The sequence below is a fragment of the Triticum aestivum genome, chromosome 2A (assembly GCF_018294505.1).
Source record: "Triticum aestivum cultivar Chinese Spring chromosome 2A, IWGSC CS RefSeq v2.1, whole genome shotgun sequence".
In the NCBI taxonomy this organism is placed as follows: Eukaryota; Viridiplantae; Streptophyta; class Magnoliopsida; order Poales; family Poaceae; genus Triticum; species Triticum aestivum.
The window spans coordinates 504,242,091-504,255,851 of NC_057797.1; the positions used below are offsets into that span (position 1 = coordinate 504,242,091).

Here is a 13,761-nt window from a genome sequence, read left to right on the forward strand (position 1 = left end):
TAACAATGGGGAAGGGGCGAGCTTTCACGTGAAACAATGACGAAAATGACCAAATGTGCGGGCTCTGCCTTGATTTTGGATGAGCCTGTGTCGGGCACGTACGTGGCGAATCTCTAAACTCCTCTAAATTGCCCGCCAGTTTGGTTTCGGTTTATGGGATTTTGCACGTCTAGAATGATCCGAACATCTTAGGTAAACACCATTTAGACGGCCGAAAATGTTGGGACTGTCCGGTCTGAACATTTAGTGGCGATTTGAATTTTTTGAGGGTTTAGTGGCGATTTGATGATCCGACGACTGCGGCCGGTGTTCACGTCGACCGCGGCCGTGTCAGACGCTACTCACGCCACGCCACACCAGGCCAGAGCCACAGGTAAAACAAGCGGAGCGAAGCGAGCCACCTCCAACCCCACAGCCACTGGAACCGAAAGGAGACGCACGCCCCACGCCGACTCCGCCGTTCGCTCACTCCCCGCCCCGCCGTTCCCGTTGCCACCCTTCGCCGACGCGGGCAAGAGAAGAAGCCGAAAGAGAGAAAGCGTCCCCCACCTCGCCCGGATCCCGCGAGCGGGCCCATGTCCCACTCGACACTGCTCGTCCGGCCGCCGGCGCCGGCGAATCCGTCCCTTCCGCTTCGCCGGTGCGCGCCCGTATCCGCAGCGGCGGCGACGCTCCGCACGTTTCCTGCCGCCTCCTCCGTGGCTCAGTGCTCTAGGTTTCTCTCCCCGTCTCCCTCCCCTTCTCACCTGGTTTCTGCTCTCGTCGACCGAGTGATTACTGCAAAATTGTGCGTGTAATGGATGCGTATTTCCGTCTTAGTTTGCATTGACCCGGTTTTCCCTTGATCACGCAGGCTGCGCACCAAGTGCAGGTTTGCTGCCCCCGGTGTCAGAGAAGATTACTCTTCTACGCCAATCGATGTGGTAGCAGACGTCAAAACAGAGAAGGCATGAAATTGAGTACCTTATGTCTGTTATCATTCGGAAGTGCTGTCAGGCATGACTCTGTTTCTCCAGTAAGATTGGTTTCCTGAAATAGTTCCAAATGCTTGCAGATTGTAGTGTTGGGAGGAAGTGGATTTGTTGGTTCTGCTATATGCAGAGCTGCGGTAGCCAAAGGCATTGAGGTTGTGAGCCTCAGCAGGTACATCTTTCCCCTTATCTGTTCTTTTTATTCTAGGAACACAGTACATATGCAGACAGTTCACAAACACGCACTTACATGCACGCACACCCTACCCATATGAGCATCTCTGGGAGACTAACGAAGTCATCACAGGGTCTCCCACTGAACGAACATCGTTAGAAGGACTGGAATAAATAAATTCAGGAAAGTGTGAGCACCCGAGCCAAGTCTAGGACTTGAACCCGGGTGGGCTGGTTCCACCACAAGGAATCTAACCATCTGAGCTATGCTCAATTCTCATCTTTTCTCTTATCGATTGTACAAACTTTATGTATGTACTAGCAATGTGCCAGTGTGTTGCAACGGATCCAAAGTAGAATAATACATGTTCACAAACTTGAAAGAAAAACACTAGTAAGGAATGAGGTGAGGGAGGGATGTGGTTGGTTTCAAGATAGTAAGGGGTTTTCTGCAAATTGGAGCAGAGAAGTGGGGCCTTGTTGCAAAAATGCCACAGCTTACCTCACAATTGTTAGATGCAGGTCTGATGGTTAGAAAGGGGACACCCTACCATATGAGCATCTCTGGGAGACTAAGGAAGTCATCACAGGGTCTCGCACTGAACGAACATCGTCAGAAGGACTGGAATAAATAAATTCAGGAAAGTGTGAGCACCCGAGCCAAGTCTAGGACTTGAACCCGGGTGGGCTGGTTCCACCACAAGGAATCTAACCATCTGAGCTATGCTCAATTCTCATCTTTTCTCTTATCGTTTGTACAAACTTTATGTATGTACTAGCAATGTGCCCGTGCGTTGCAACGGATCCAAAGTAGAATAATACATGTTCACAAACTTGAAAGAAAAACACTCTAGTAAGGAATGAGGTGAGGGAGGGATGTGGTTGGTTTCAAGATAGTAAGGGGTTTTCTGCAAATTGGAGCAGAGAAGTGGGGCCTTGTTGCAAAAAATGCCACAACTTACCTCACAATCGTTAGATGCAGATCTGATGGTTAGAAATGACGGATGGCAGACACACCATCATCACCAATTGAGTCTTTTATAAGAGTAGAGATACCACTTCCTGCAAAATCCCTTGAGTGAGTTGTCCATGTAGTGCACGTTATCAATCCAGCAAGTTTCTTTTCCAGAGACCAAATTCAAGACACACATCCCATCTGAAGCCTCCCTGCCCAGCACCTTGATCCTTCTAACTTTGTGTCAGGTAGATTTTTTTTTTGAGTGAAGTACGACGGGTATCTTAATCAAATGATAGAATCAGGATACGACGGGGTGCAATGGCAGTCCAAGCACACACCGCCACTACAATAGGGGTAACAAAAGAAAACAAATAACAAGCCCAAGACTCTCCGAGCCAATCACTTAATGAGTAGCACCAACAGTACTGTCAAAGGCATCACTCTACTGAGACAGCACAGCGAACGTCAACGCGCCGAGAACACACGAACGTCGTTGGCCTTACCGCACTAAAAGGAACCGCCACTAAAGGACTGGAAGAACGTGCCGTTGGCAACCCATATCGGTCGAAAGACGTCAACAATCCACACTGGACGCAAGCTAACCTTTGCAGGATTTGACACCTGAAGCAATAAGAAGCAAGGAGCAGCAACCACCTCCCCTTGCCACCACAAACTGCTGTTGAGGATCTCAAACTGGCCATTCATGCTCCGGTGAGACGTGTGAGTCATGAACCAACCAACGAGGGATCCGTGGCTCCAAGACGACGCCTCAAGGAATGGAACAATGTCGAAAGACGCTACCGTCGTCCGATCCAGAGAAACCGGATCTGAGGCTTTTATCCTGACAGTACTTAGGGTGGATAAGGTGTGGAGGCTTCACGATGACGCCTCCAAGAGAAATGACGCCCTAAGGCGTCGACGTCATTTGTGCGAGCAAAAGCCGGCACAGGGCTTTTGCCGTAGCATCACAACTCAGCATCCCCACTGAACCACGCCGTCCACGGACACTGACAAGTGCCAATCATCACTGGAAGCTCTTGAACTTGCCAGCCTCCAGCCTCCCTTGGTGTCTGTGTGCACACCAAGCCCATCTCAAGGCCACCAGATGCCTCCACTGTGCTAGATTGGGAGCTGCCTTTCAGATCCATGCCGTTAGACTATGATGACCACCGACCAGAGGCCGCCGGTGAAGGAGCCGACTCCTGCCGCCAAAGCCATCCTCCTCCAAGTCACCTGCCCCTCATCGCCTCTGGACAGATTTGAGGACCGAACACCGCCACCAACTAGCCATCCGAAAATGCTGCAAACACCATCGCACAACTAGAGAGAACTCCCATCACCTTCGACTGCAGGCCCGCCACCGGCGCAGCAGAAGGTGCTGGCAGCGCCGGCGATGAGGGGCAGGTGGAGAGGCCTGAACGCGGCGGCAGCGAGAGCCTCCCACGATATGGGAGTCGGTGGAGCCTCTTCGTGTCAGGTAGATAATCAAGGGAATACATATGTAAAATTACTGATGGGATGATATGCGAGTTGCGGGAGCCTTTTTTGTGTTAGGCAGATAATTAAGGAAGCATATATGGGCTGATTGCAGTGATTGAAGCATAAGGGCATTGAAGCTTTTTAAGATAGTTGGGATCTACTCCCTCCGTTTCTAAATATTTGTCTTTTTAGAGATTTCAAATGGACGGCACATACGGATGTATATAGACATATTTTAGAGTGTAGATTCAATCATTTTGCTCCGTATGTAGTCACTCGTTGAAATCTCTAGAAAGACAAATATTTAGGAACGGAGGGAGTATCATCTATGGTGAAAATAATTATTATTCAGGCATTATTTCTGAAAGCCTAATCTGCATCCTGTCACCGTTTAGACATTCTATGCTAATGACAGGTCAGGAAGACCATCTTACTCTGATCCTTGGGCTGATGAAGTTACTTGGCTAGCAGGTAGGTTGAGTTGTGACATTAAGCTGTTACCTTCATGGTAAATAGATTTGGTTTGATCATGTTATCTATTTTGTTGGGTGAATGGATAGCAGGATATCTGAGTTGTAACATAGGCTGTTACCTTCGTTGTAAATAGATTTAGCTTGATCATATAATCTATTTTTCTTGTGTGAACTGCTCCCTATATTAGTTATGTTCTCTAACCCCGAACGTCATAGAGTTAACTCTTTATTTAAACCGGAGCTATGGTTTGCTGCTAGGATGGTTTTACCCGCATATTATTTTTCATGAAATACACACCTGAGAATTCAAATTACGTCCAATAGATTTAATAAGATTTTGTTCTGGACTAATAGTGGTACAGTAAGTACACTTTATAGATTATCGTTGGTGCTAAACAAGCAAACATTACATGTATGCATTCTGTCGTGCTCCACTTTGGTAAGTTAGTATTACTAGATGATGGATCCTTTTAAACTAATTTCCTGTCATTTTGTTTTTGAGTTCTTATATATGCATATACTATTTAATATTTATTGCAAAATAGTTCTAAAAACATATGTACTTAAGACCACTTTTTATTTTGTCCTTACTCACCTGGCTAATTGCGAATGTGTTTTCTTGAGAAGTACTGTATTGCTTTAACATTACGCCTTGTATGAACCTTGGTGTTTCCCCTTTACCACTTTTTCCCTGTAATGTAGCTACATGCTTGTACTGGATTTCCAAGAGTTTCTGGTATGGTTTTTTGGCCCTCTCATATTCAGTTAAGTATCTTACTGTTATGCAGGAGATGTTTTCTATGCAAGATGGGAGGACGTGCTAGTAGGGGCTACTGCTGTTGTGTCTACCCTTGGAGGATTTGGTAATGAAGAACAGATGAAAAGGATAAATGGTGAAGCAAATACCATAGCAGTAGACGCCGCGAAAGAATTTGGTGAGTACTTTGTGATGATTAATGACAGCGATAAGATTATCTGTATGCATTTTCGGAAATTTTGTTGGTGTGGCAGTAGTTAATGTGTTTCCATGACTGAACTAAATTTCAAATTGAAAGATAATAGTTTGATACAATGGGGGTTTATGCATTTGGCACCAATAGGATCTTGACTTATGACATCATGCCAAATGGTCCCTTATAAGTCCACAATTGACAACTCTATGGAATAGTTTAGTTGCAGAATCAATTACTCTGTGACCACTTGAATTATAGGAATATATAAGAAAACCTGTACCAGACCTGTTTGTTCATTTTAATACCATAACTCCTACATGTACTTTTAAACACTGAACTCTGTAATAGTTTTTAATTAGTGAAAACTAAAAAGTGCTCTTTTAATCATTACAACTTAAACTATAGGGAAAAGAAAACTTTATCATTAAGGGTGCATTTTGCTGGAATATCAAATTTTAAGTTATATTGTGTTAGGGAGCTTGCTATCCTGGTTAAACCTTTGCAACTAAAGATTGAAAACTTCAAACGGCTGAGACTTCTTGCTGTATAGTCGAAAACTTCGCAATTAAGTTATATTGTGTTGCCTAGCAGTTAGCTTACTCTTCCTTTTATTGTCTGAAAAATATCAAAGAACATAACATAAACAGTTTGCTATGTTCTTCTGCAGGGATCCCGAAATTTATTTTGATCTCTGTTCATGATTACAACCTTCCATCCTTTCTCCTTACCTCGGGCTATTTCACTGGTAAGAGAAAGGCTGAATCTGAAGTCCTCTCCAAATACCCATCCTCAGGTTAGACCTCTGCTACTTTATCTTGTTCATATGTGTTTATCAGAGTATATCCAATCTAACATTTATCTTTCAGGTGTTGTATTGAGGCCTGGGTTTATTTACGGTAAAAGGAAAGTAGATGGCTACGAGATACCGCTCGACATCGTAGGGCAACCACTAGAGAAGCTACTTTCCTCTGTCGAAAATTTCACCAAACCATTGAGTGCATTGCCTGGTTCGGACCTGGTCCTCGCACCCCCTGTGAACGTGGACGATGTCGCCTACGCCGTGATCAACGCCGTCATAGACGACAGCTTCTTCGGAGTGTTCACAATCGAGCAAATCAAGGAGGCGGCAGCCAGTGCCAGAGTGTAGAGATCTCAATATCTGGAAGTACCTTACGAGGGATGCTCATGTTGTTGCAAATCTTCCATAATAGGGGATAGCTCAAGGCCAAACTCAGTACTGCAATGCTGTGCTTAGAGAGTTTAAATGCACTAACACAATCCATTCCAAAAGCTGTAGTTGTTCATAGCAGGCAACACTCTTTACTAGGGTTGATCTTGTAACGACCCATACATACATAGCTGAAATACGAGCACAAAAATGGGTTGCAACAAGCTTCACCATCAGAAGAACCCAGGTTTATTCTTTAACCTCACACATAACCTCGGTTGCCTAGTACGGCTTCAGGCAATCGAAGAGGTGACGGCGGTGATCCGATGAGACGGCTCCCTCCGACGAGCCTGATGCGGGAGACCCGACGGTGGACGAGGGTGAGACGCCGGTTGGTGTCAGGCACTGCCTCGGCGCTCCCGCTCCCGGGCTGTCCTCCCCGTGCGCCGGCGGCGGTCTGCATGCGCCTGGACTGCCCAGCTGCAGCACCTGCAACTGCGTCTTCTTCCTCTGCTCCCTCCTCACCATGTTGCGCTTGTTCACGTAGTCCTCGTGGATGAACACGTCCATGGACGCTCTCTACCTCTCTCCGATACTGGACTACTCCTACCTCCAAAGTCCTAACATGGCTGGATCACCAACAGGAGCACAAACGCAGAGGAAGGGGGCAATTATACTACGACTGGTCTCAAGCCAAGCACGTCGCTCTCGCCATTTTAACATTTTTTACGAGGCACAGCACGCAAGCTGCCATTGGTCTATGCCAAGTGTGAAGTCCACAACGCTACAAAAAGAAATGCTTGCCGAAAGACGATGGCAACAAAAAAAATGCCCTAGTAACTACACTGCGAAGCTGGGCGAGCAATAATCATGCAGGGCTTTCTCTCTTTCACTCTCGTGTATTGTGACGATACCAATTCTTGTCTCTTCTTGTGAAAGCAATAATCGGGGCTCGTCAGAATTGATGTGTCAAATGGCAAAAAAAAAAAGCTCTAGAATCCGTGGTGTGCATTGGCAGAGCAGCAGGGACAACGGTGCCTTCCAGGTTGGGGGGCTCTTGGGGCAATGCAGCGACAGGGAAGTTGATAGAAACCACAAAAAATACTGGAGATGTGGAAAGATGGTAGCTTGTGTGATGTGACCAGGATTCACCACCCCTTCCCTACCACATAACACCTTGTGGTCGCTAACCAAATGTATCCCGCAAACTCAGCAGGACCCAACACACCGGACTGGTCTTTTTCATAGACCCTCTCCCGGTTTCCATTTTATCTTCAGATCAGTAAAGCTTCACCACAGATAGTGCTAGGTCATGAGAGCTGAAAGGCATCACATCCCGCTCTAAAGTGCTCATGCAATCACAATGCCGAATAAGAGCGGTGAAATTTTTCGTTACCGCGTGCAGAATTAAGCGGAGCAAGTCTCGGTGCACCTTTTGATTTAACAAAAGATATCTGTTCGCACCCAAAATTTCCAAAGGATATACACACATTATTATGCTTATTATTGACTATCACACCAGAACCCTGAAAAAGATTCATGTCCTAACACCCACAAAATTTTATGCGGCTCACAGCCTCTTCTTGAGATCGGCAGTCTTTCATATCGAAGTTGATGCGCTCACCGTCCTTCGTGCGTTCCCAAGGATGATAACAATGACAGTCACGTCGTCATGGTACTTTCTCCTGCTCCCAACAGGTATCCTCATAAGCTGTTCAGCTGTTAAAGCTGACAAGGCATAGGAAGAAATTAGTGAAGAGTTGGTGTTAGTTTTACTTGCTTACAGCTATGGTTCCCCAAAAGGGTTGCCAAGATGGTACTCTAGTTACAAAAATCAAAACAATTAATCAACGTAAATGTACTCTCACACATACTGCCTCTTCATTCTCATCTGATGTTATTGTTATGATATATGCATGTCTAAAGTCTAAACCATAAAAAAAAGGAGGGACTTATAATTTTTCTACAAGCCTATAAATAGCTATCTGACATCAATGACATACTTTTAAGTTAAAACATGTTTGGTTGTTACTTGGTATCACAGAGCTTTTACTCACTTGGCAGGAGTTAAGGGGGTACTTGCCTTCCTATTATAACATGAGAAAGGTGTTTCTACAATTGGGTTGTTCATTACCAATCACAAAGGGTCTTCTATAGACTCTTAATGCTAATTATTTGTGTATCAAAAAAATAAATTTGATATATTTAGGGGATACCTGCTTCTTTGGCAGCTTTATGTACAACTTGCTCGATGAGATATTTTGCAGGATCGCCAGTTGGATTATCATGCATAAATTGATAAACCAACTGAACAACTTCATCGTTACTGAAGAAATCAAATAAGCCATCACTGCCAAGCACAACAAACAGATCGTCTTCCATAACCTTGTGACTCAGTGTGTGTGGATTTGTATATACGTAAGGCGGGCTGCACAAATTACGAACTCGGAGAATTCCCATGAGTGCCTCATTGAACTTTTTCTGCAAAATTGGGATTAAAGTATGGGCATTAGTTAAGTCATAAGAATGTCATGAATTTTCATCACATGCTAAAGTATAATATGGTACCTGTTTAAGGTAGCCAACTCCAAAAGCACGAGTAACCTTCAGCTTCCCTTTTACTTTGTTACCCATCACAACTTTAGAGTCATTAGGATGGTCAGCTAATAGTTTTTGGTATTCCAATGGATTTTCAAGTGAGTGGATCTCTGTCAATTGAGTAGCTTTCACTGTATCCATTTCTGAATATGGCATGGAAGCAAGCACAGCTCTACTATCCCCAAGATTTAGAATGCACAAATCTGTTCCCTGAAGAAGCACAACCAGGACACAAGATCCAACTGAAACTAAATCTGGTCTATCATCCATATCCTGTTCAACCATGCATAAGAAATCATTCTCAGCTTGCTCAACAGCAGAAGTGAGGCAATTCAGCACACCAGCTCGAAAACTTTCAGAAAGTTTTACATCTTCATTCTCTGCAATTTCCATGGCTAATGTTAACTCACTTTTAACACCATTAGGGGAGTCCCCTGATGAGCTACATAGGCCATCTTGTTGCTTGATACGGCACTCTAACAAGTATAGGTAATATACTATGTTATCATATAGAGTTACTGCCAGAAAATCAGCTGCATCTCGTCCATTAAATCCATCATAAATTCCACAAATCAACCATCCATTTTTCTCAGAGCACACAGCTTGGACTCTATCCTCTCCAGCAGCTCCACCAGCCATCTTTACCTCGGTACCAGTCAGAAAATTGGATGATACAGTTGTTGGAGCGCTGGACCTCCAAAGATTTTTACTGATTTCAAATATGAAGCTCTCAGTTGATGCAGGGCTGCCTTGTGAGGTGGATAGCAAGTCTAACCTTGACATAGATGGAGAAGAGACGATTTTTCTGAAAGAATTTGGAGAATCTAGTTCTGGCAAAATCTCTTCCCCAATAAGACCCTTGCATATATTTGTATTGGCCAATGTGAAATTTGCACTAATTGCGGCACCAGATAAACAAGTAAATGAGCCATTTCGTGACTTCGTCATGGCATTAGTTTCAAACCTCATCTGGGGAGAGGTGTCATGCTCATCATTTTCAAGAGGGAAACTCTGATAAGAATTGCAATGATATCCAAAGCTTACGCTGAGATTACTACAACTCCTGACAAGTGTGTCTTCGTCCTCAGAGCTGATGCTGTGATCAGTGTTGCCCTCATAAAACAGGTCATCCACCATCTTCTCTACGGAAGTGTTGCACCAATAAAGGTATAGTATTGCTGACAAACTTGGCTTTTGAGGTTCTGATGCTTACTCAAATGCCATGCTGAATATAGTTGCTTTTATACTTGAAAGGAAATGCAAACCAGACCTGCAATATTAAGCCAAACCATTAGCTAAATACAACGGAAAAGAATTGTAGTAGTTAGCATAAACATGATAAACAGCCGTAAAAATATATTTAAACGAAATTAAAACTTGTTTCGGCCATACTGAAAGATTTTATTTTATTTTAGTACATACCATCCTGCTATCCAACACCATACATATATTTTTATTATGATGAGGGAAGGGATGTAATTGATGATGGTAATATCTTGATTTTTGTAGTTGATAAGTACTTTGGTCTCCTATACCTCTATAGGTAATTTTTTCTGATCATACTTCCATCAAAATTTAATTAGGGAAAGAACATTATCCCTCAACATGCATGCTGTGAATCAACGAGAAAGCACCAGTTTGACATCTGCACCATGTATTACCTACTAGCCTTGTGCATTCTCATGAATATTTATCATGACTACAAACAAAACAACCACTATGTGAGTTGAGTTGTACGAGCTGTGCCTACTTACCAAAAGTATGGTGTGATTTAATATTGGCCTTTAATGTTTGGAGAGTGTTTCCTTTTTAAGCTACCACAGACGATAGGACACACATGTCGAAAAATTCTTGTCAACTGAAAATACGACATCTCATACGTCACAAGATTTAGCAAGACATGCCGTTACGTTATTATTTGTTTATTTTCGCTATAATAAAATGGATAAAGAACATCATCGGGACTCTGCAGAGGAACAATAGCCTGAAGCTCAAACAAAAGGCGAATGGGAAGAGAAGAATAACCTGAAGTGAGAAGGGATTATTTCTATTTAAGCAGCGATCCCGCATGCGACACGGCAGGACGGGTTTATGAACTTCGCCGCAGCGGCTATGACCGGTGTTTCCGCAAGAGCTAACCTTCTTGGACTTCACCTATTTACCACAACAACAGCAGCAGACTGCTCCATGAGAAGAAGGAACAACAAGGAAACGAGCCAGAAAAGAAAGAGAGTGCGGGCGCATGATACGCACAGATGCATCCATCTAAGTTCAGAGAGATGGGAACCGGGCCAGGTGATGCAGCCCCTCCTTCCCCTTCATCCCTGAACCCAATCCAATCTGCGATTTAAAAACCCAAATTGGCTCCTAGGTAAAAATCCCGTTCCTGAGGGCCCTATCACACACACACGACATGAATCAAGAACCAGTAAACGCACGGAAAGGAAAGAAAACAGACGAGCTTGCATGTACAGCCGTATACAGAACGCGGGACAGAGAGGAGGGGGAGATGATGATTTTGAGGATTCATTCACCTTCCTGGCGAGCCGCGGTCGAGGGCGAGCAGAGCTGGGGCGGAGGAGTGGCGAGCGGGAGGAGTAGGGAGCTAGGACGAGACGGGTGTGGTGTGGAGGATGGGGGGAATTGTTGGGAGGAAGGTGTGGGCCGAGGAGAATATAATGGTGGTGGTGGGCGAGAGAGGAGGAGGACTGGAGGAGGGAGGGAGACGGAAGCAACGAGCTCAGTGGTTTTTTTTCATTTTGTTTTTTCGGATCTGACTGTTTCTGGAGAATTGGATATGCCAAATCTAACCGCGTCCTTGCCCGCCTCCTCGCGTCACAATCTCGCATTTCGTTTATTTTCTCCTTTTCCCTTTCGAAGTCGTTCGCCTTTTATTTCGCTTTGGCTTTTGCCTTTTTGCGATTTTTGTTGGCTAATCCTAGTCCTTTGAAATTTTCTTGTATGAATGACATCTGTTTTTCGTGGCCACGGTGTTGGGGAAAGGGGGCCTCAGAAAAAATACTAAGATGGCAGCAAGGGAAAATTGTTTCGATTTCGCGCAAGAATCAGTAGTGAAGCTCTCCAATAGCAATTATTTAGAGTAAAAGTGAACACGCTTGGGAACTATTCACAATTTGAGTTCAAATACTGTTTTCTATTTATTTTTCGCTGAGAAACACCGGGTATAAAATTTAGACATATGTTTTTTTTGCGGGGTCAAAATTTAGACATATACATATACACAAATATCGGTTGAGGTTAGTATCTTTTTATTCAAGCTATTCAAGTCCAGATTGCATTCTACTCCCTTTGTTCATAAATATAAGATGTTTTAAATGTTTAAATATGGATTACATATGTTGAAACGAGTGAACAAACACACTAAAACATGTTTGTATATATTTGATTAAAAAAGTTAGAACATTTTATATTTACTAGTAAATGCGTATGCGCAATGCACGTTAGGTATTAGGTAATATATTAATTGCACGTAAATATTAGATAGGATATTATTTGAGTATTAATTATGTGATTAGCATTGACATTAATATTTGGTATGATATTAACTGCACACTAAACATGTTGAGCGTTCATCATTGAAGCAGTCTGAGTCGTTGGATTGACCTGATTTGATGGCCGGGATTTGTTGGATCTACCTCTTTAGATCTTTTTATTTTGGTATAGATAAACGGACGGAGTACCACGTTAAAATACAGGTTTAATGTGTTGATTTATGAAGATTTAAATAGATCGATTTCATATCAAGATTTTTTTTAAAGTGATATATTTAGCTATTTGATATACTGGCAGTAGCTGTCTTCAAGGCTCATTTTACCAAGATGTAGTTTTATAACGATATTGTACAACAGCAATGATTTATAAAATACTTTGAAGTGCATTTTCTTCAATCTATGGCCTAAATTTATATTTCACACAACTATGAACTAGGCAAAAATTTCTATGTTTTTAATGTTTGTGGATGCAGGTGCGGGAACCTTCATGAACTAAGAAAAAACTACGAAAATTCATATGAAAATTTTTCATTGATGCATGAGACCTACCAAAAATAGGACTACAGGCGCATTGTGGCACCTCGATTCAGAGCAACCGGTTTACCTTGGATTGCCAGCCCAGAGAACTGGCAACAGACAACAACTTGGTACAGAAAACAACCGCTTTATTGATCTTTTGTGGATACATAAGTTCAGATATTACACAACAGTTAAGGCCAAGCGGCACACACGGTGCGGCTGCACTTATGTACGTATATAAAAGACATCTCTCGGACCTCGACGATAAGGAAAACTCCTACTCGAGAGCGAAACGATGAAGTAGTGGGACTCCACTCCACAAGGACACTCCTGGGACACGGCCTAGATCACGACGAACCGAACGACATCAACTCTTGGTACGGCTTCTCCTGCATCTGGCATGACACGCCAGGTGAATACTTTGAATGTACTTGTAAGCTCACATCAAACAAAGCAAATACGACAAACAATAACAGGGCATTTAACAAGTATAATGCATGAGCATGAACATGGTACTATCTATCATGAAGTGTACGTGGATCATGATCACGGTTCCTTGGACCAACCTACCATCTCTGGTTACCTCGTAACTGTTGGAAATATGCCCTAGAGGCAATAATAAATTGATTATTATTATATTTCCTTGTTCATGATAATCGTTTATTATCCATGCTAGAATTGTATTGATAGGAAACTCAGATACATGTGTGGATACATAGACAACACCATGTCCCTAGTAAGCCTCTAGTTGACTAGCTCGTTAATCAATAGATGGTTACGGTTTCCTGACCATGGACATTGGATGTCGTTGATAACGGGATCACATCATTAGGAGAATGATGTGATGGACAAGACCCAATCCTAAGCCTAGCACAAGATCATGTAGTTCGTATGCTAAAGCTTTTCTAATGTCAAGTATCATTTCCTTAGACCATGAGATTGTGCAACTCCCGGAT

The 13,761-nt window shown here is 43.3% G+C and overlaps 1 protein-coding gene and 1 pseudogene across 2 annotated transcripts; one reads left to right on the forward strand and one right to left on the reverse strand.

Annotated features, from left to right (window-relative positions):
- The first annotated feature begins 376 nt into the window (after window positions 1-376).
- Window positions 377-6,436, forward strand: LOC123189117 (uncharacterized protein At1g32220, chloroplastic). The gene is made up of 7 exons (XM_044601454.1): window positions 377-715; window positions 854-947; window positions 1,055-1,143; window positions 3,998-4,053; window positions 4,844-4,990; window positions 5,676-5,801; window positions 5,875-6,436. The coding sequence occupies exons 1-7, from the start codon at window positions 576-578 to the stop codon at window positions 6,153-6,155; spliced, it is 933 nt and encodes a 310-aa protein (XP_044457389.1). The 5' UTR covers window positions 377-575; the 3' UTR covers window positions 6,156-6,436.
- Window positions 6,274-11,532, reverse strand: LOC123189118 (probable protein phosphatase 2C 39; annotated as a pseudogene). Its single transcript, XR_006495590.1, has 7 exons — window positions 11,309-11,532; window positions 11,028-11,169; window positions 10,800-10,928; window positions 8,745-10,044; window positions 8,393-8,657; window positions 7,801-7,904; window positions 6,274-6,796 (listed from the first exon to the last, which is right to left on the reverse strand). The product of XR_006495590.1 is annotated as a probable protein phosphatase 2C 39 (transcript).
- Window positions 11,533-13,761: the final 2,229 nt, after the last annotated feature.